We start from the raw sequence: 23,808 nt of genomic DNA on the forward strand, positions 1-23,808 counted from the left end.
TTCCTGCATCATAGTACTGAAAGCTTATCTTTCCCCTAACCCCAGTAATGTTCCCCCCCTTCACTCACTCCCTGTAAAAACCACACCCCGTAAGAGAAAGGAATAAAGAGCTTCTTTGGAAAGAATGCCACTTTTGGGACAGAAACATCACATGTAGTTCACTGCACACTGATACGTAGCTAATTCAAAGCATTAATACCTTTTTAATTAATGAAGACACGTACACTTATGTTTGGAATCAACAAAAGTGTTTCTGGAGGGGTATGAAGAGGATAAAAACTTGATGATGAAAATTTTTCATGGAACAAATCTCTTCTCCCAGAACATTTGTCCCAGAACATTTAGTATAGAACACAGTACTGCCCATATAGTTTTATCATTTTTTTTATCATTTACTATAGCAAGTGAAAGCAATTGCAAACCCCTGCTTAAAGTGTTAAAGAAAAGAAGCTTTATTAGAAATGCATTCTTCTTTTCTCAAAAACTTGTTATTATAATGTACTGAAATCAACTTAATTCTGTGTCTGTCCACTTAGACAACTTCTGCAACCTAACCAGTGAAAGTATCAAATTATCAATTTTTCAAGTAGAAATGCATTAATATTCTCTAAAATTCACCTCAATATTGGCAAAGAATATGAATGAACTCTGTTGTTATTTTATCAAACCATCTGCATGCTATATCATCCTACTGAAAATAATCATGACCAGAATAATTATGACTACATAAGGAACCGATGAGTTAAGAACTGGAGTAATTTTCCACATTTATTGCTATTTCTCATACTAACAATTTTTTTTTCTACTTGTCATAACATTTGTTCTGTTTGAAACAACTGCGTTAACAAAATTACACACGGCTGGAAATTTTAATCTCCAAGGGGAAATTTGTACATAATGTCTAAAACAGCCACAATAGTTTTGCAAAGGGGCTGCACTATCATAATGAACCCAATAATTGCCTGTATCATTTAAAATGCTACTAATGGCAACAACTGCAAATCCATTTAGCTCCTTTTTAATTTATGTGGGAAGTTTTAAATAGCTGATGGTACTCAGTAAAATAATGGCTAACAGCACCAGTAAAAAGTATGGCATTGCCTACTTGTACCAAATCCAAAAAAAGCTACTAGTTTTTAAAATACAGCATTTGGAATCAGGAAATTATTAGGACACTGAGCTTTGTGCTTTGGACTACAATGCTGAAATTATCATTCTATAAAAAAAAGCCCACCTTAATTAGCAGAAGTTGAAAGCAACAACAAATCTTTCTGACTTCTGAATAGAACTCGCACAGCAATATTGCTATTGCTGCCCTAGGTGCTTAACTTCCAGGAAGGGTTTTGTTCTGAAGCTGTTATTGCAGTAACAGAAAAACTCTAACATGAAAAGTACATGACTTGGAAATTTAGGAAGATATATATTTTTAATGCTGGAATATTAAAAAGCAAACTTTGATAATTAAATGATGCATTACTGACAGTAAAGATTTCTCACAAGGTCTAAACTGTAACTGAATTAAAATGACTGCACTGAAGTGCACATGATACTTGCTGATACACTGTTGGTTTATTTTAAGCAAACAAACCAAAACACCCTACTTAAATACTAGCGAAGTATTAAGAGAGAACCATGGCATCCCTGCCCTAACCTCCTCCCCAAGGGTAACCTATTTTGGTATATCTGTCTGGTTCTGCACTGACAAACACCACGCTGAATAGAATGAAACTGTATTGTATATCTGATTTTGGTTTCAATTTGCACTATGAACATCAAAATGTTTCTTAGTATTCTTTAAGGAATACTCTGAACTTTTACATTATTCAGACTGAATACCTGTCAATTATTTATGTTTTCATTAATTGCAATTAATTACAAATAGTTTTTCTCTCTGGCTAAGAATACTGATTCAGAACACTTTTTCACTTTTAAAAAACGTGCATATAGATTAATATACACAGTTAGCTACTTATATCTGAAGCTCTATGGCTTTTGTTCCCATCTGTTAAAATTCTTCTTAATATCCCTAGGAATAACGGATTACTAACCTGAGCTTAATGGTTGAATAAAAAAAACAAACCCATCATTATCTGTTTACCTTAATTTTTGACACTATAAACATACATCAAATTTAGAATCAGCCAATGTTTCTTCTAATTCCTTATTTCTACAGGTATTTCTGTGATTTAAATTCTTGGCTGCTCAGCAATCTGAGAGCTCACACTGGGCTAGCACAACTATCATTCATAAAAGTACAAGTGAATTTGTGTTTAGAAAACATCTTTCCTGAGTTGATTATACTCAGCTAATGGTACGACAAGTGTTTCCTTACAGGGATGTCTTGATCAATGTAAAAAAAAGACATTCTAAAACCAGGTTTGTTATATTTTATATCAGTAACTTATTCTTTTAAGCAGTAGGTACAAAGTAGGAAAAGCAAAGCAAACAGTGAAACACATAAAGTGACCATTTAGTGAAAAATGTCACTTTCACATGCTATTTCTTAGGTTCTTTTTCAAACTTCCTTATCACATGTTTGGTTATGACAGCAAACATGCCCAAAGCTGAAAACACCTTTTTGAAGCACTGAAAACATCTTACACATTTTATTCCTTTTTGAATCAGAGCAGTAATTGTGGTGCTGTGTATGTCCAGGCAGGAGGGGGAATGCTCTACTCGACTCAGGAGAACTGAAATAAACTTTAGCAATTTAGTCCACTCCAGTGGTTATGCTAAAGCAATAACCAGGAAACGGTTCATTTGATTCCAATAACATTTTCTGTTTCCTTTGGCAGAAATATATATATATATATATATATATAAAAAAAATAAATATATATATATATATATAGTATTTCTCATACTAGCTTTAATACAACCCAATGTCACTTCAACCAAACTAAATTATTTGCACTATATTAATTCTGCAGGCTCCCAGAACAAGTTCTATAACATCTTAAAATTCACCCTTCTGACTTGCTTTCACTTACTTTAGCAAGCTATTCATAACCTCGTATCTACTTTTGAAATTTGAAATAAACTGATTACTTTAGATAAACAATTCTATTCTGTAGCTAGCTATATCTATAATGCTAAGAGAAAACTGAAACTTCAGCATTTCCTCCCTCTCTGTTTCTTCCAGTCATCTATCCTGTACTGCCACAAATCTACACTGTCAGTATAAGCATCTCGTTTGGATACAGAAAGTGAAACTTCAAATTCCTCTCCAGATCGTCGTGGTGCTCTCTCCAGCTGAGTGCAGTACTACAGAACCTGCAAATCAGACATACGCACAACTTCCCATAGACAGTGAACTGGGTTCTGCTCATTTGGGCAAGGACTGGCACAGACTTCACAATATGCTTAAGTGTGTTTTCTCTTTCAAACGTGTTCTGACACACTAGTGACTCATGGTACCTGTAGTAGAATATTATGTTTCAGCAGACTGGAATGAGAAACTGAAGGCGACTCATTCTTAAATCTGCTGGACTGTAAAATAACCCATTCACTCCTCATCAACACTTATACAACTGGTCTACGTTTAGCACTATCCCACCATCTCTGAATGTCCTTAAACTCCTATCACTTTTTAAAATTAATCTATATATCTAACAGTGAAGCTAAACAGCTATTCTTTGCTTACTTCAGTATTTTACTCTGATGTGACTGAAGTCTAAGAATTGCTGAAGTTAAAGAAATGCCATGTACAGTTTGGTCAGCAGAGGGGGCTCAAGACTGGCAGTAGCAGTTTAAGGAGTTTAAGGAGCTCAGGTGGTGCAGTGCAGTACCAGTTGTACCTTAACAGGGTGACCTGTATTTCTCTACAATCTTACCAGTCCAACAGTATTTACCCCCTGAAATGCCTAATAATATCGAGATGTATTTTAACAATTCAGGTTAAATGGAAACCACAGCATTTCCTTCTAAGCAAAAAGTTTAGTATTTCGTGTACCTTCATATAGTTACCATCTTAAGTCATCTGAGAATGCTGTGTGACCACTCGTTTTCTACCCTCACAATGTGTTTGTCACACACAATAACAACGAATGAAAGCATCCACACTACTACTGAATGCTACTAAAAAACCTGAAAATTTTAATGGCTTCTTATACTCTCGCACGTTCATACAGGAATTGTGCTGTGTTAGTCAAATACTAGCCTCTATTGCAATATTTTTTTCAAGATGCCCATTAATTTAGAATATTTCATTAACTTAAGCCAACTGGTGATATTGCAGACCTCAACAACCAAAATAATTCATACAGTGAAACTGTTCCACATCCACTTTTTTAATTTAAAACAAGAACAGTAACAGGTACTACTTCCTTGAAGAAAAATGATTATAAAGGGGATTAAATAGAAACTTTACTTTGCGTAAATTTTGGGAAGTCTTAGTATATCCATACATCAGATCATGCATATCAGTCAAAAAGTATTTTTCAAACAGAAAATCGCACACTTAATAAATGGTATCAGAATCCCCTTAGTTTTTTTTTTTTTTTTTCAAAAATGTTTTAAATTAAGTAAACACTTAAAATCAAGTCTAAAAAGACTTTCAGCATTGGCTTACTGTTCTTAAAAATAAGGAATTTACAACAACTCCTCACAAATTATCTACATTATAGTATTAGCAGAGATTATTACAGTTCTATTTGAAGAGTTCACCTCTAAACAGTATTAGGGGAAGAAAGGTCAGAACTAAGGTTATCAAAATGCACTCGGAAATTTGTTCATTACGGACTCTATTAAAGAAATTGAGCCAAGAACTCATTAAGTTTAAACTTGAAACAAGTTCTAACAATTCATTTTATCCCCAATTAACAGTAGGCTTAATAAAAGGAAGAAAAAGCATTTAACTGCCATCTCACTCAAGGTTAAATTGAGTAGCACGTTTCAAAATTTACTTCCCTTTAAATTACATAGGTTGTATTTTATTAATGATATTTTATGATTGTAAGTAACACGGTACAGACAACACACATTATTAAAATGACGTCAGTATTTCGAAGATGGATTCACCAGAAAATGCAAATGAATAAAGAAAATCTGAAGAAGGAATGAAAAGATTCTGCAATGGCATTAAACAGCAACTCTTTTCCTGGTGGAGGAATCTCACTCCTTCTCAGCTGTGTACACCTTAACTCCATCTTCAGAGCTCTCTCAGCACAAGTCTGAAAGTTAACAGAACACAACCACAATCACCTAGGTTTCCCACAGGAAATCAAGTTTCAATAAAATAAAAACAACACAAAGCACCCCAGAGTGCCTCAAAGCCTTTAAGGATGCTATTCAAGAATGCAGAGAAACCTATGAAAAGGTGGCTTATAAGTCAGTTCATTTCTGAAGCGTTGTGATTGGCTAACAGAATCCCAGTTTAGATCATTTTAACTGCATCAATTTTTCTCTCTTGTTTTTGAGTTTACACATCTTGTTTCTATACAAGCTGAAGAAATATTTTAAAAATGCCTCAACTTCATCTTGAAATAAAAAGTTGTGCATGCTTTTATTTGCAGTCAAAATGTAAAGAAGAAGACTCATAAAATCATAAAGGTTGGAAAAGACGTCTAATGTCATCCATCTGTCAATCCATCACCACTATGCCTACTAAACCATGTTCCCAAGTGCCACAGCTACGATTTCTTAAACACCTCCATCAAGGCGACGTTTTTCCTAACATCCAACTGGAACCTCCCTGATGCAACTTGAGGCCATTCCCTCTTGTCCTGTCACTGGCTAACTGAGAGAAAAGGTAGCTGCAAAGTGCAACAGGGTCTCCCCTATGCTTCCTCTGCTCCATTCTAAACAATCTCAGCTCCCTCCTCCACTCCTGTAAGACTTGTGCTCCAGACCCCTCACCAGCTTTGTTGCCCTTCTCAGGATACGCTCCAGGGCCTCAATGTCTTTCTTGTAGTGAGGGGCCCAAAACTGAACACAGTACTCAATGTGCAACCTCACCAGTACCGAGTACTGAGGAACGATCACCTTCCTAGTGCTGCTGGCTGCACTATTTCTGACACAAAGCAGGAAGCCGTTGGCCTTTGACACAGCTTGGCACACTGCTGGCTCATGTTCAGCCAGCTGTCAATCAGCACCCCTGGAGAATTCCCACCTACAAGCAGGACCTGCCTTTCATGAACCCATGCTGGCTGGGCCTGATCCCCTCGTTGTCCTGTATGGGCTGTGACCACACTCAAAATGATCTGCTCCATAACCTTCTCTGATACCAAGGTTAGGCTGATAGGCCTGTAGTTCCCCAGATCCACCTTGTGATCCTTCTTGTAGATAGGTGTCACACTGGCAAGTCTCCAGCCATCTGAGACCAGCCAGTTGACCAGGACTACTAAGAAATTATGGGAAGTGGCTTAGTGAGCACTTTTGCCAGCTTCCTCAGTACTCCTGTGCGGATATCATCTGACTCTATAGACTTCTGATAAGTCTAGGTGGAGTAGCAGGCCACTGTTTCCTCCTAAATTATGGGGGGATTATTCTTCCCCCCATCCCTGTCTTCTAGCTCAAGAAGCTGAGTACCCTGAGGATAACAGATCTGACTATGAAACACAAAAGCTAAGAAGCCTTTGTCTCAGCCTCAGCCTTTTCCTCATTCTTGATGGTAGTGTTCCCCACAACATCCAATAAAGGATGGATGCTCTCCTTGGCCCTCCTTTTGTTAATAATGTATTTGTAAAACAGTCTTTTTTGTCATCACTTATGGCCAGATTAAGTTCTCGCTAGGTTTTCGCCTTCGTAATTTTATTTCTCTCTGCATATCATAGCAATATCCTCATATTCTTCCCGAGGTGCCTGTTCCCTTCTTTTGGATCTAGCAAACTCTCTTTTTTCACCAAGCAAAAGTTCTCCTGTGCCTTTAGGATTTCCTTTTTTGAGCAACATCCAGCCTTCTTGGACCCCTCTGCCCTTCACAACTATCTTCCAAGGGACACTCCCAACCAATATCCTAAACAGTCTAAAGTCTGACCTCCAGAAGTCTACCAACCACTACCAATGTAGGTTTTGCTGATCTCCCACCCGATGTCACAAAGAATCAGGAATTCAATCACTTTCTGGCTGCTACCCCCAAGACATCTTCCAACCACCATGTTTCCCACCAGTACTTCTCTGTTCGTATACAGCAAGCCTAGTGGGGCACAACCCATGGTAGGCTCTATTACCAGCTGTGTCAGGAAATTATTTTCACACATTTCAGGAATTTCCTAGACTGTTTCCTCTCTGCTGTATTGCATCTCCAACAATCATCTGGTATGCTGAAGTCCCCCATGTGGACAAGAGCAAGCAATTGTGTCATGTCTGTAAGCTGCTTGTAGAATGCTTCACTTGCCTCTTTATCCTGGTTGGGTGGTCTGTAAACAGATTTCTACCAGTACATCAGTCTTTTTGGACTTCCCCTTGATCCTTACCGATAAGGACTTAACCTTATCACTCCCCGCATTGAGCTCTGCAAAATTGAAACTCTCCCTACCATACAGAGCCACCTCCCACAATCTCTCCTTCCTTGTCCTTATCTTCTGAAGAGGTTATAGCTATCCATTGCAGCACTCCAGTCATGAGAATAATCCCACCATGTTTTGATAATGACAACTATGTCACCATTTTCCTGCTGTACAATGGCTTCTATTTCTTCCTGTCTTTTGCCCATGCTGGATGTGTTGGTATAGTGTAGATGCACTTCAGATGGGCTATTATCTCACCCTCAACCCTTGCACACTGCCACAACATCATCTCTACTGAGCCTGGTTTCATTTCCTTCCCCCTTTAAACCTAGTTTAAAGGTCTCTCAATGAGCCCTGCCAACCACTGGGCTAGAATTCTTTTCCACCCTTTGAAAAAAGTGGACCTCATCCATCACCAGCAGGCCTGGTGCTGTATTAGCCATCCTGCAGATGAAAAAGTACTCTCAGTACTTTTCCCTGCTCTTGCAGGGATCGAGGAAAATGCCACCTGTACTCTTGCTTCTTCAACTAACCATCCAGGTGCCCTGAAGTCCCTTGTGATAATCCTTGAAGTTCTTTCCACAGCTTCATCACTGCAGACCTGATCAACCAAAAGTGGGTAATAACTTGAGCCGTACTCGAACTTCCTAGTAACATCACTCACACAGGCCCAGGAATGCAGCAGACTTCCCTGCGGGAAGGGTCCAGTCATCATACCAAGCTCTCAGTTCCCATCAGAAGGGAGCTGCCTATGACAATTAACCTTCTTTTGCTCTTAGCAGAGGCATGCTTAAGGGCTGGGGTTGATTGACTCACTATAGGCAACCCCCCAGATGGACTTTCATCAACCTCATTTGCTTGTCCTTCAAGTTCCAGAGCCTCAATACCTATTGTGCAAGAACACCCGGGATGGCAAGGTAGGCTGGGAAGAGATTCACCTGACACCTCAACGAGGGACCTGTTTCCATTCTTTTCTGTCTCTTAGGTCCCCTCCTTCTGCCTGATGTCAAGAGGTAAGGGGATACCCCACTTAAAGACCCACTGTTGCTCACAGAACATTTCTTGCAGGGATGGTAGGGTGTGGTTTCACTGATCTATCTCCCTTTCACACTCCCTGATACTCCTTAATTTTTCACCTCTTCTTCTTTTAGCTCAGAGTAGTTCATGCTGATCAAGTACAGCTTGAAAGCTGCTCAATGTGATGAAAAATAAGCAGGAGTTTTCTTCAAGATTAACTGCATTGAAGAATACATGGAAAATCACAACAAAGAGAAAAAGCCTTTTTCAAGTTGCAATATTGGTGGTAAATGGATGGTTGGATTAAATGACCTTAGAGGTCTTTTCCAACCTTAATGATTCTATAACTCATAATTCTGAGATGAAAACCCAAAATATGTCCACAGTTAATATCCACAAGCATTTAAGGCATAGGGGAAATAACCTTTCCACGATGTCTTCTAGATCAGATATTATGTTCTTCTTCTTGCTATTATAATGTAAAAGCACAGATTTTCAAGCTCAACTATGTAATAAGTTATGACAAAAAATTTGGAAGTAATCTGTGTAATAAAATTAAGCTATATATTTTTGAATAAAAACAGCCTTCTGCAATGAATATCAAAATCTGTGATAGAGGAACATTAACAAAAAAAATCTATTTAAGATGGTTATTAGTTTTTCCTCTCTCAAAAAAACCAACATTATTCATAGTTTTCTAAGCTATCTGTACCTCCTGGTCCAAAAAAAAAAAAAAAAAAGTGTTTACAGCTAATTGTGTGCAAGGTATTGTCTTGAAATGATTCTTGCTGGGATTAAGCAAACAGATAAGGTTCTGGAATGATATTGCCCAAAGTCTTATTCATTGATATCAGAAGTAATTCTTTGCCTTTCTGATGAATTCTTGTAGAATTCGTAAATATATAGAGATGCATATATATTTAAGTATTTTGAATTTGCACTTAATTAAAAATCTGTTTTTACCTACAGAGATATTTTTAAAATTCTTCTTTGTGTAGGTTTGAAAGCTGAAATTTACTTTCAAATGTATGATTAATAGGTGTACGTGCACATGCACGTGTGTGGTCGTGTTCTGTTAACAGAATCTCATCTGCAGCAAATGAACTTCCTATCATTACATTTTTTGAGATTTTTAACATTGTAATATTTATCAGTTGAAATAGCTTTACTACTACTAGGACAACAATAACAAAAAATCTTACAGCAAAAGTGAATTCCAACATCTTGTATTTCTATCTTGAATACTTTCTATGAAACATTTTCTCTCTTAGTGGTTTGCAAGCCATCCCAATAGTTGGGAATTGTGTGAAAAGGTGCCCAGATTGACAGATAAAGTGAAAAGGTCTGTATTAATTTCCAAATAAAGAAATGCATGGAGTGGTGTTTCACTATGATTATACTCTAAAGTACCAATTAGAATGCATCAGAAACTAGAGCAAGTTGACACTCTACAATAAAGCAAATAATTTCCAGTTGGAGGGGCAGAAAATGTTAATATGCAATGTTCAAGACTACAAGAACCTTTGTAAAAGGAAGTAGCTAATAAGGTTTAATGATGCATGTCAGGAAGCCACAGTATGTAGGGAAACACAGCTGGCTTCATTTTGTAAACTATTTGATATACACATCTTTCTAGTTCACGATTATCAGCTGTGCAAGTGCCACAGGGGACAGTTTAGCCTTCAGAACAGGATATTCTTCTTGTTCTCTAAATTACAAGTAAAATACATTAATATAATACAGTGCTGTAGGCTAGCACCCTGACAAAAGCTTATCAGCATACAAAAGGGATTAAAGAACTCTTCTGCAAGATTCAGTTGGAACAATCTTACCAGAATAAATGGGTTAAAGAACACTGAAATAATAAATACATTCATAATCCTCACGCATTTTTTTTAATGTCAAGCTAAAAAGCCAGAAACAGTCATTAAAATAAACATGAAAATGCCATTTATATTAATTCATGTCATTTCATGATGTATGTACTTATTTTATTACTAAATTAATATTAATAAAGAAATGATGTGTATTATTGATAGACTGCAGCTATACAAAGCAATTTGCATCTTGTTTTACTGCAGTCCAAGTTGCTCAGAGTGACTGCAACATGCAGGTGACAGCAATTAGCAGCAGATGACAGAAGCACTTTGAATTTGTACCAGATGGCAGCTAAGGGTCATTGGAAGCTAGCAAACCTTCCACATGTAAACTGGTGTGTAGTACAACTATAAAACTCCTGGAGTACTTAGAAATGAATTAAGATTCTTGAAGAAAACTGGAACGTCTAAGTTAAATATAAAATATTATGTAGGGCATTAAAAAAACTACTAAGAACATAAACTAATGTATTAGTTAAACAATTCAAACCTATATCATACAGGAAGGGCTAAATAAATACTCTTCTCACTTATTTAAAGAATAATAAAGTGAATACATGCTTTGATGTAAAGGGATAAAGAAGCACAGGGAGGATGCATACTTGCAATATAATTGCTGTGAGGGGAACCACTTCACACTTCTGCCCAGTGCTCTCATGAATACTGCTTCAGAGCTGAAGCACAAATAGGTGCATCTCATTCTAAAAGATTAACCTCACAACCACATCCCTGAAACTGCAAACGGACACAGATTTGAATGAGTATTCTGTTTTATTTTTTAAGTGCAGTTTGAGAGAGAGCAAGGATCATAGCTCTGTACCAGTTTACTAGTCTACCGTATAAACCTATCCAATCCTACAAACAAGTCAAGATGATTTAAGTGCAAAGAAGAAAATAATGATATATAAATATACAAAATGCACAAGTTAGAATGGAAGATGGCCATAAAACCAGAGAATGTTCATGTTCAGACAGATATGACGACTAGGTATTTCAGTGATGTGTTTACAGAAGATCTGTGAAATGCACTCAGCTGCTTGTTGGGCATCCCTTCTCAACCCTAAAAATGTTAAGAAATAATCCACACATTAACAAGCTGGAGACAGTAACAAAATAGCCAAGCATGACAAATACAAGTTGCAATGGCAGAAGTTGGAACAGGAAGATAACAGTAAGAGATGATTTAGGAAGGAAGCAGCCCTCAGAAAAGGCAGACAAGACTGAAGATGTGAATCAGGATCACGATCTTCACAGTTGTTGCTCAATGGGTGAAAATGATCCAAGAAGGAAAGAATTGGGTAGATGGAACTAGTAGAAATATTATATGCTGGTAGTGTCACGCTGAGAACAATGAACAGGATGCAAGCAATTAACACAGTGAATCAAAAAACTGACAACAATAACTTACCAAAAAAAAAAAAAAAAGAATTAAGCTTCCCAATCACTATCAAACTTTAACTAGAAAATGTGCTCTGCGATAGGAGAAAGAAAAAAGCTTATCCCTCAAACCCTAAGGCAATAGTAAGAATTTTCAGCTGAGTCATCTATCTTTGTTTTCACAAAACAAAATATTTCAGCAGATTCCTTGGAGACTATAAGATTAAGAAAAGATTCCATAAAGTCTCCAAAAAGAAATGAAAAGGAACCCTGTTTTGTATAAATAACATTTTAGAATGCTTTCCAAAAGATAGGACAGGAGGGGAATTAGCTTTAAAAATATGAAGAGCAGTCAAATCTTTCAAACTAACCCACAATCTAAAAATCTAAAACACAACAATTTTTATCCAGCAAAAGCTGGAATGCTGATTTTAATGTGAAATCCACAGGCTTACACACTGAACTGAGGTAGAAATGAAGAAAAAAAAATCATACTTGTAAGTATGACAAACCTGTTACCTTAATCACAGCTATGATTAATATGTTCTACCTACATAAAAACAAATACTATGTCCTGATATGCATACAACTTTCCCTCTAGATACACATCACCGTAAACTGAGATTTCCACTGTAGAATGAGTCTCAAGATTTAATATATTAAAAAAGTCCATGTATGAAAAAAGGCTTTTCTGCGTTTGTGCTAGTTACAGAGACTTGCCAACTAAGCAATAACATCTATAAAACATTCAAATAAATGACACAAATCAGATGAATTTATTTCAAACGTGCTAAACCAACTACGTTTCTGCACGATACTATGTTCTGACATTTCAGAAAGCCATCTTTCACCATAATTGGAATAAAAAAAAAGAAAAAATCCACAATTAATATACTTTAAACATACTCATACAAAAGTTCATCTCTATTCCTCCTCATATAATTCCTTCCAACAGCCAAAAAATATACATAACTCTGGTTTCCAACAGTTTGGCTGGCCCTGCTGCCAGGCTCACAGACAGAGCACTGTGAAGGTGGTGCAGTTCTATGCAGACAGATGAGCATTCTCTAAATATCACCTGAAAGCCAGAGCCTATTTGCCCTTACCCTCTCCATCACACAGCAGCTGCTTTTTACTAATGATGTGATTAACTCTGAAAGGCAACAAAACTGTAAGGATCACCACAAGTGAAAAAGCAAACTCCAGTCACTGATTAGCAGCAGTGGAGGAGGCAGTGGAGAGGAAGTGGCTGTGGACTGCCTCTTAACAGCTCACTGGGACAATCAATATGCCAACAGACAGCAGATCTCCCTTCTACATTATCTTCTGTAGAATCACAACATTTCAAATGGATTACATATTTCACCAGAAATGATTCATTTTAGCCTAGTGTGCTATAGGTAAAATACGCTATTTCTGGTGAGGAAGCAAAACACTATTCCATAAATTTATCTATTTCAAAATAATTGCTTGGAAAGTTTTGTGAGAATAATCTGTTGTAGGGACCGCTACAGAAACTCTGTACTCCATGACTGATCCTTCCCCAAACACTGGCATGAAGTGACGTTGAGCTGCTGAGATGAATTTTAACTTTAATCAATCAAATTTAAACTTAGAATCATAGAATGGCCTGGGTTGGAAGGGACCACAATGCTCATCCAGTTCTAACCCCCTGCTATGCGCAGGTCGCCAACCAGCAGCCCAGGCTGCCCAGAGCCACATCCAGCCTGGCCTTGAATGCCTCCAGGGATGGGGCATCCACAGCCTCCTTGGGCAACCTGTTCCAGTGCCTCACCACCCTCTGGGTGAAAAACTTCCTCCTAATAAACTAAACTTACTACAACAACAAAACCCAAACAATTTTAAATAAGAGTCTCCAAACTGGAGAAGTGAAATGTCTTGGAACGTAAAATAAAATTCTTGGTGAAAACAACAAAAATATAGGACTCCAATTTACCTATGGCTTACGGCTAATCTTCTCAGTTCTGAAGCATATAATCTTTTATTCTCCTGTATTCTTATAAGAGACAATGAAGTTAACATTAGAGGAATTCTGCAGCTACAAACACTGTCTTAGGCTTAGTAGCAAACTCATCCATCAATTCACCATCTCCAAAATATTTCATAAATCCAGAAATTTACCTGCAGTATTGGCCAGAATTCTAAGTACCAAACCCATTTCCCTTGCTTGTTCCCTTTCTCCCTCCCATTATTTCATAAACAAAGATATCTAGGCTCCCTAGGTAAGCTCAAGAAAATTAAATACATACATAAACATACACACACACTCTTGAAATACAATTCCATTCAAAACTGCCTTCAGTACCAGTAGCTTAATAGAAGTTCAAATTTTCTAAGTGATCAAAACAGATGAATGCCAGTGCAGGGTGTTTTCTTCTTCTGAATTTGAGCCTTCAACTTGTAACATTCTGAAAAATATGGGCTGTATTGCTTAATAAGCAGTGAAAAATTAATAATAACTGATTTACCAGAATTTTCACTAGCTATGAGCTGCCTGGTATCACTCAATGATATTATTAATGATCAAGGATGTACAAGTTAACATTTAATTGCTATAATAGTAATAGTTAGATAACAATTATTTTGTTTAGAATTACCTTGTATACTTTTGTGCATAATTTGCCTTGCAGTAGGATGTAAACAGAAAGTGATGCAGAAGTGCTGATTCAACATCCATGTCTCAGCAATGTACTGTACTATGCTCTTTAGTAAAAAATAATAGGTAGCCAGAAAAGATGCATCACATGATTTAACATACAATTTCACAAAATGTTTAATTGCTTTCAGAACAATTGGAAGTTAGGGCACAAGTTATTCCGGGACTCTAATTTTTGAATTGATAGCAGGTCAAAACATGGAACAACTTATTCTCTGTTCCAATCATACAACATCAAAGTAGATCAGTAAATGATGACCTAATATTACTTTCTGGATAGCAAGGAAAATTAACATCAGGTTTGCTCTGAAGCTACAGACATCATCACATCCATGCAAATCCAACAGAAACAGCACTTCCTATCTACCAGTACTATAACCATGAAGTTGGACAAAAAGCAAAGTCCAATACCTTAAACAGAGCCATTTACTTTTTTTCCCTCTCATCTTGTGTGCCCTGGTTTCCCATGTGTAGTGTTACCATTTTACTACTTTTGGAATATAAAGAAAAGAAGACAATTAAAAAAATACAGTATTAATGAAGTTAATGGATGTTACAATTGGACTCCTCTCAACAATTTACCAAGTGTTCTGGGAATCTGGGGAGGTCCCCGCTAAGGGAAAGTCCTGCCTTAGCAATCTGACCTCCTCCTAGGACATGAGCGTGTAACATTTTGGCTCACCTGGGTCATATTAAGAGAAGAACTGTTTGGGGCCACATGTAAAATACATAATGTCATTAATGTCTATAAGTAACAACTCATTTAAAAATATACATTTTTATTAAAACATTTTTAAAAAGCAACAAAAACACAAAAACAGTGGGAAATTTGACATTGTTTTGTGTCTGTGAAACTAATGAATGCATCATTCTCATTTGACGGAAGTGGCTGCCATTCTTAGTGAGTTCTCGGGTTGTTCGTCAGAGATTTCTGATGACATTTTATTCTTCCTGTGCTTCGTCCTTGAAAATTATTTGCTCACAAGTGTATGTACTGCCAAAAAGTGACAAGATGAATAAGGTATGCATGTGAAGCAAGGGATATTTTTCTCTGTCAAGATAGTTTTATAGAAATCTGGTAAAGAGACGTGATGAAATTTTTGAGCTGAATATCTGATTGCAACTCTATCCATTTCACTTGAAAATCTGCCTGTAATATATTTATGCTGGCTGAAAATGGAGTCGCAAATATAACAAACATTGATTTTCTTTCTGTAATCTCGAAACCTATTCTCAAATTTCAGTATCAAAAAGGAAAACAAGGCTGCATATTCACTGTTCAGAGCACTGCGTTTAGCCAATGTTATCAAAATGCAAATAATTATTTGCCATCACTTGAGAGTTAGCACTGCACCCTCCCCATGTACTGGTTTCAGCCCAGACAATGCAATCACACACTGATGTTGGGTTGTTGCTGAGCTATGGGTACATGCCTGGGGCTGGGCCAGACCGCTTAAGGGGGAAGAGCCACCATCATGATGGCTCTTCCATCAAAGAGCCATCAAAGAGCCATCAAAGAGCCAAAGCAAGGAGAGAGCTGCAGTATGGGCTGTACTGGGCCGAATCCAGCCTGCAGGTTGGACATGCCTGTCATAGAATAAGGTCATCCACACGGTGGATGAACAGAAGGCAGTGGATGTAATCTTCCTGGATTTTAATAATGCTTTTGACACCATCCCTCACAGCATCCTTGTGGAGAATTCATCCAACTGCGAGATGAATAGGTTCACGCTATGATGAGTGATGAACTGGCTAAATGGTAGGGGGTCAAAGTGACCTGAGAGTGCAGAAGCAGTAGGGTCAGCATGAGCCAGCAGTATGCCTAACAGCCAAGGAGCACACTGCATTTTGGGATTAATTAAACACAGCACAGACAGCTGGTTAAAAGAGGTGGTTATCACACTACATTTAGTGATGGTGCAGTCTCACCTTGGATACTGTGTGCAGTTCTGAGCTCCACATATTAAAAAAAAGTACTTGAAAGCATCCAGAGGAGGCACCAAAGCTGTTAAGATGACTGGAAGGCATTCCTGTGAGGAGAGACTAAGGATACTCGGGCTGTGCAGTCAGGAGAAGAGGAGGCCCAGAGGTGACCTCATTGCTCTCTGCAGTTCCATGAGGAAGGGGAGTAAAAGGGAGATGCTGGGCTCTGCTCCTGGTCATCAATGGCAGGATGGGAATGGCACATCGCTGTGCCAGGGAGGGTCAAACTGAGCACTGAGAAAAATTTGTGCCGTGAGGGTGGTCAGATACTGAAACAGGCTTCCTAAGAGAGGTGATTGATGTCCTGTACCTGTCAGTGTTCAAGAGACTCTGGGACAATGTTCTCTCATTAATATGCTTTAATTTTTGTTAGCCCTCAGGTGGTCAGACAGTTGGACTAATGACCTATGTCATCCAACTGTCCTATTCTAAAAAACCAGTACCACTGTATTCCTTTGTATTAAGTGAATACTTTCCACCTGTGTACTCAAAGGCATCAACCAACATTTTCAGTCTTTACTGAGACACTGTTCTCCACTGGTAACATTTTTGGTATTGTTTTAATGCAGTGATATAAATGCACTGTTTGTTATACTTTTCTACGTATAAATGAAAACATCAGTTCCACTATGTGGAATTACACTTTTTCCATAGTAGTCATCCAATGACTGAAGCATTTGGTTCCACAACTCTGCTATTTCAGTTCACGGAGTTAATGGTAATGATAGCAATGAGATATACTCCTTCTGGCTGTGAGTAAAGGACACAAAGTTTGCTTGTGGTTTGATTCCTGGAAACTGTCAGTAATGTTTGGCAGCACTGCAATGTTCTAATCTGGGTTTTGGAATAACAAGGGTGGCTCATCTGCCATTCAGCTGTTCCTTTTCAGACTTTTTTAGGAATGACATCTTTTGTCCTCTTCCTTATCTAACACTGTTCCATCCGTCTCACCAAGACTCTCTAGCCCTTGGGGGTGGCAGTGCTGTTCAGTCACGACAGTGTTATTAACACACCAAGCTTCTCCCTCCTCTACTTCCCACCTTGTGAAACATTTGTTCTTTTGTGCAGATAAGAGTATATCAAGAGAACAGCACCAAAGCTATATTTCATGCATTTTCCACATGGCCCAATTCCAGCAGCTCTCCCTTCCTCTGACAGAGGTTTCTCATACCTGTCAGAAGCTGGTGTTCAGGTATTTTTTGGATTGAAGCTTCAGGCAGAAGGGACACAAACTCAGTTTGGGGACTACTTAATGTAGGAAACAGCATTCCCAGTTTAATCCTACACGGAGAGGACTTTTAGGAGGATTAAGCACAACAGACCATACTCCAATAAAAAGCAATATATAAACCCTTTTCTCTTTCTAAACCCTTGAAATTTGTCACTAGGAGTGAAGCAACATTTTTCAAGGTGGTTCTGCTTTGTTTCTCTCTACTGTATACAACCAGAGCAAGCTATTTAATTCCCTCAATTCTCAAATCAACTATGAACAGTATTAAATTTCCAATTTAATAACAAAACTGTACAAGTTACTGGCCCTTATGCAACACCGCAGCAGCAGAACTGAGTCACTGTGTTTCTGAGGCTCTCCTCAAGCTCTCTAGGTAACAGCAAACTCATTTGTATTATCTGATGGGGTCTCATTTGGGCACTTAACTACTATTTTTGACTACTTCCGGTCTCATGGGTGACTTTCTAAAGAACAAACAAACAACAAAGGGAGAACAACATCAGAACATCATCTATTGATTAGAATAAAAAAAATTGCAAAATCAGCAAAGCACCAGATATTATATCTGGTATATAGATTCTAAATTACAGGCTAGACAAAAAATTTGGAAAAAAAGTAGTGTTATTATTTTAACGAACGCCGACTGCTTACTACCAAGTTTTGTGACTGGTGTTAAGATGGAGCAGCAGATGTAGGCTTCCATAATAATGCAAAGAGAAAGTGTTTGAATGCTGCTAAAGATTAGCAATATCAAAACTATTTTTTGTACTATTCTGAAGCACAGCAGTCATATTTTGTATCTCCTTTACAGACATTACTTATTTCTCAGCAGTTTTATTTATGAAGATTTCTATTTGTTTTAATACATTCTAGTACACGTTCTAGAAATACTGTTCATTACGCAGACCAAGTTATTTTACTGTTTCAATCTTGGTACACAAAATATCTTCCTTCAAATTCAATTCTTCTACATCCAAATATATAGATATATGTGTGCATGTGTGTGTGTGTATATATACATTTAAAAACTTTAGCCCTCAAATCTGTTTCTACTGATGGAGACAGGTCACCTTTGCAAGGTGACTGTACTAACATTGTTGCTTTTAATGAAAATCAAAACTGCAAAAGCTATTCTAAAATTGGATAGCAAAAACAAACAACAACATCAACAAAAAACAACAAGAAACCTATAGTGCACTTTAAATAGCTAAGAATGACTGAATACTGCAAAATGCCACACTAAATAAATAAATAACCTGAGTTTGTTAATTTCCCTCTTGGTTAATTAACACCTGTATATGACCTTTAGCACTGACAAGTCCAACTTTCTCCAGAAAGCCAAAGTTTAAGAATATCTGTCCAAACAGGATTGATTACTGATTACAGCACTGTGAAGAACACAATTCAATCTGTTTGCATTTATTTATTAAATTAAAAGGATGGAACTGTGTTCCTGAGTAAGCTGTTGTGACTGCCAATGAGGTAGAAAGCAGAGCCATTACACCATAATAACAATGATGCTACCATTTCTAAATTTATCTAAAGCACAATACATTCATTATTTTATACTGAAATTAAATCTTGCTAGAAATCATTTTTCTTTACGCTGTTTGGAATTAAAAGCATATTAAACTGATCCCTTAGGAAAATTCTCTTCTATCTTTGTGTTTTCTCAGACTACGTCTGCATCCTTAGGCAATGAAACAATTTCTATAATTGTAATAAAAAACCCCACAAAGTGTTGACTTTATGTTAAGGAAATTGTTGCTTGAAAGACTAAATACTTCAATAAACACAATAAATCCTTCTAAGTCTAACACACAGAAATCACATGCTTGAACAGGTACATACATTTTATAATTTCTGATAGAAAATTTTGCTTAAACTCATTTCAGTTTTAGCCTTTTGCTAAAAACTTTTTATGGAGCTGGCCTGCATCTCTACATTTTGAAACTGGCTTAGTTGAAAAGCATCTACACTTAAGGGGGAAAATGAAAATTAGAAAATAAGAAAAACTCAGTTCATAGTACAAAGTACAGCAGTGCAGTTACACTACAGTAAGACAGACAACTGAAGCATTTATTTTACAATGAATATTTCAATGAAGAGACGAATAATGAGTCATTTCTGGAGATACCTTGCCACAGAAGTTTCAGTGTGGGAACTTCAGTAAATGGAGAATCCTAGATCTTCGTGTTTGCTTCCTCCCAAAACTATACATATTCTGAACAAGAGCATATCAACACATTTTACAACAAAATCTCTAGAATATTATTTTCACTTCTTTTCAAAGTGAGAGAACTGCAATTTAAAAACAGTTCCAAAACAGTATCTGGAGCAAGTGTTAGTTAAAGAATATGGGAAGGCAGACTTATTTCCTCTAGACCTTGCAGTAATAATATGAGCACCAATTCTGATTTTGTTTCAGCAACAATTAGGTGCAAATGTTTATTTATTTAATAAACATTTGCACATTTAATCTCTCAATTGTAATATCCTTTCTAATCTCAAGGACTGTTTTATGCTCCATCAAACATGTAAACATCATTGTCAGGCTTGGAAAAAAAAAAAGAAAAAAGGATGAGTCCCTTTCCCAAACACACAGAGAAAAAATGAACTGGCTTCTGCTGTTCTTCTTGTAGTGCCAGCTAGGACAGAGTATTATTTACTAAGTAATAAGTGCCTTACATCACAGAAACATGCAAACTGATCTCAGCTGGTGATAAAAGATGCAAACTCAGAAGGATGTTAATTCCACACAAAGGTAGAATTAAAAATGCATGTTACAAAATGTTGATAATTATTTTCTATACCAACACACATTTTTATTACTTACTCTTTTGTTATGGCAGCATTTTAATGTTTTCAGTTCCCAAATCCATTCTTGCTAATTACTACAAGTATGGACATTGTGTCCATAGATGGGGAAGAAATCCTCACCAACCGATACATGCAAGACTCATTTACACTTTTACAAAGTGATGAGAAAGACAGCTGACACAAAATGGAGGAAACTCAAGTAGCAAGTAAGCTCTACAGAATGTGTCTGCCTGTTCACTATAAATCTTCACATTTTTGAAATACTCTACAGAACTACCAAGGCAAAGACATTTAACCAGATACACGTAGTATATGCCTTAATTCTTCACATTTAGTAGATAGTTATTAGCTAAACCACCTCTGAGAAACAAATAAATATTTGTGTTTAGAATGTTGCATATTTTAACAATACAGTCCACTGGACAATAAATAAGTAACATTTATTTACATGAGCAGCACCTGTCTCATCAGTGGCAGATTAAATACTGTATGATAGCATGATTTCTAATGGTTCTCAAGCTGATACTACACTATATGCCAGAAGATGTTACTAGAATTTGACTGTTTGTGTTTGTACAGAATATTTTGCTTCAGTGCTTCATGAAAATTCAAAGTTTATTTGCATTGCCATTGTAGATAAAAGACCAAGTTTTAGATGTTTCCAGTCGTAATCTTAGGGCCTTATGCAAGTAATGGTGGTACGTGTACTGTCCTAATGTTAAAAAGCATGCTGCATCTTGTCAACATGCCACTTTATTGTAGATTTATTTGCAACTTAATATTAAGTTAAACTTAGAGCAACTGTTTCGATGCTAGCAGTAATTTAGAAAATATTTGGAACAGATCCTGTTATCTTTTAACATACTTCCCAGAGTGAAATACTCATGCGAAAATTGCAGCAAATATTTACATGGAGCACATCTCCAGAATCTGTTTAATTCCAGGAAAACATGTTATATTCATGCATACTACCCTATGTATCCATTTACTATATTAAAAACTTTCCTTTTAAACACCTGTATTATTTATTAGTCAAAATCTGCTCAGAATTCTCAAAATTCTCTTTAGTAAAAGGCTCACCTTTGTATCAGATAGAAAAGAAAGTAATTATGAACCATAATCATTCTACTTCAATTGAAGTCTGTTATTTTAAAACATATGTTACATATACCAAAATAATAAAAGGACATTTTAAGCCATGTAATGGTATATATCACCCGTCTCTGTCAATGAGACATTTATAAGCATCTCTATTACAAACACAAATCAATACACTCAGGGGAACAATAATAACTGCTTCAAGCAATTTGTGTTATTTCATTCTTGACGTTCCTACTCAAAGTCATCTACTAGGAATGGTGCGAAAACGGCAACCTTGCAATTATTTTTTTTAAACCTCTTGCATTATTTTTTCCCTCTCAAAATAATTAAGTATCTTCCTACTAAACAGAGGTCTCAGTTGGAAGATGCAGCCTAAAGTTTTGTAGCATTATGACTGAGAGCCCTCCTGACTTGTATTAGAAACATTGCTGATGAAACTAACCATTTCCACTGTTTTGAACTGAAAGAATACTGTACACAGAGAAGTGTACACAAAACTTCTACTATTTTTCTAAAAGACAACACATCTCTTGAAGATGTTTACACTGCTTACAAAACTAATAAAAACCTCCACAAAAACATTCCAGGTACTCACTGAAACCTCAGTTATCTCACTCTACTTACCCTGAGATCCAGCACAAATTTTAGTAGCCTGTTTTGAGCATTCTTTACAATTCGTGTGCAGTTTTAGCCAAATATTCTACAGTAAAAAAAAATAATCCGAGAGAAATGAACTGGGAGCCCGTAATCTACTGTGACGCAGAAATACAGAAGTATAAGGATGCATATTTATATTTGAAAAGAATATATTTCCATTAGTACCTGTAATAGGCCTAGATAAAGGAAGACTAGTTTTAATCATGGAATGAGACTGAGGCAGAATTCACTTCTTAAATCAACGCTCAATTCAATCCAACACACACACAAAATACCTTAGAACATGTAGGGCTTTGCTTATAGGTACATCTATTTATGTTTTATGAAAATAAAAGAAGGAAATGACACAGTAAGGCTAACAGACCTTATTTTTTGGATTGGATGTGTTCATTACACTTCGAGTTTCCTTTCCTGTGTAGATGACAACACCAATTACAGTTCCTGAAAAACAAAGAAAAACAGAGGTGCCAGGAAGTTAAGAAAAAATGGTCTGAATTAAAAGCAGTAATTTACAATCCTTCAAACAAATCAACTGTATAATGGATGCTGCTTTTGCAAAAATTATTATAAAAGGATTGTTATAACTTCTTTAATGAATATAGTTTTTCTCAACTACTAAAACGAAGGGCAAAGTCTGAAGGAAACCAATAGAATACTCACTTATTTTAAAGACTGCTTAAATTAAGGACCAGCAGTATAGAGAAAGGTAAGGCACTGAACAATATATCAGAAATTCTTTAAAGAATTCCCCAGATACTTAAACAATTGTATCATCTACATGCCATAAGAAACAAGCCATATTTCAACAGTAAAAATTTCACAGCAGTAATGTACATATTAAGAACTGCACATAAATACTGTATCTTGCTGTTATCTTTTTTAAACTCACTTGGGTGTTGTACATAAACAGAAAAAGTCAAAGTATTTTGTCTCAGTAAAACATTTACCTAATAACAACAAAAGGATGGCTGCATGGTTTGGACTTGAGAGTGAAACTTCCTGTGTGAACCTGGCAAATTAGTCTTTGTACTTTCTGTACACACAGCATCCAGATGTCTGTCAGGGCTTTAAAGTAAGGAGCAAAAAGCACTTCAGATTTACATTTCTATATCTGACTATTCATTCTAAGTCTAGAAAATCTGGGCATATAGAATATATTAGGTGTGACAAAGCATTCTGAATTCAACATGCAGCTGATAAACCTTTACACACTTACACTTACTGCTACTGATCTGAAAGATGATTGATCTGTGGTGTCTTTCCCCTAAAACTGTCAAGGCATTAGCAACCAGAGCTCAAGTTTTCTGAGGTATTCCCCACACCATTCCCCAAACAATTTTCCTATCTGACTTTGACCTTCCATCTCACTTTGACTAACAGTTACAGCACACTGTGAGACACCAGGCTAGCATAGCTGAAGCAACATGTTTTATATGTTTTATGTACTGTGTACTAGGGAACGCCAGGAATTCAGCATATGGAAAGAGGGAAATAGGCTGAGACAGACAAACAGTGACTTCAAGGAAAGGGGTTCTCAAGAGCCCAGAAGACAAAGCTTGAAAGAAAGACTCCAGTAAAACTCCATCCTGCAGTCTTGATTCTCTACATACTTTTTTTTTT

The 23,808-nt window shown here is 36.7% G+C and overlaps 1 protein-coding gene across 1 annotated transcript in view; it reads right to left on the minus strand.

The window, feature by feature from the left end:
• ATP9B (ATPase phospholipid transporting 9B (putative)) overlaps positions 1 to 23,808 on the minus strand; it is a 143,000-nt gene that overhangs the window by 50,743 nt on the left and 68,449 nt on the right. Inside the window, 1 exon segment of the mRNA XM_031552722.1 lies at positions 22,553 to 22,629. Coding sequence (XP_031408582.1) covers positions 22,553 to 22,629 — 77 coding nt within the window.

This window comes from Meleagris gallopavo, chromosome 3, assembly GCF_000146605.3.
Source record: "Meleagris gallopavo isolate NT-WF06-2002-E0010 breed Aviagen turkey brand Nicholas breeding stock chromosome 3, Turkey_5.1, whole genome shotgun sequence".
Lineage (NCBI taxonomy): Eukaryota > Metazoa > Chordata > Aves > Galliformes > Phasianidae > Meleagris > Meleagris gallopavo.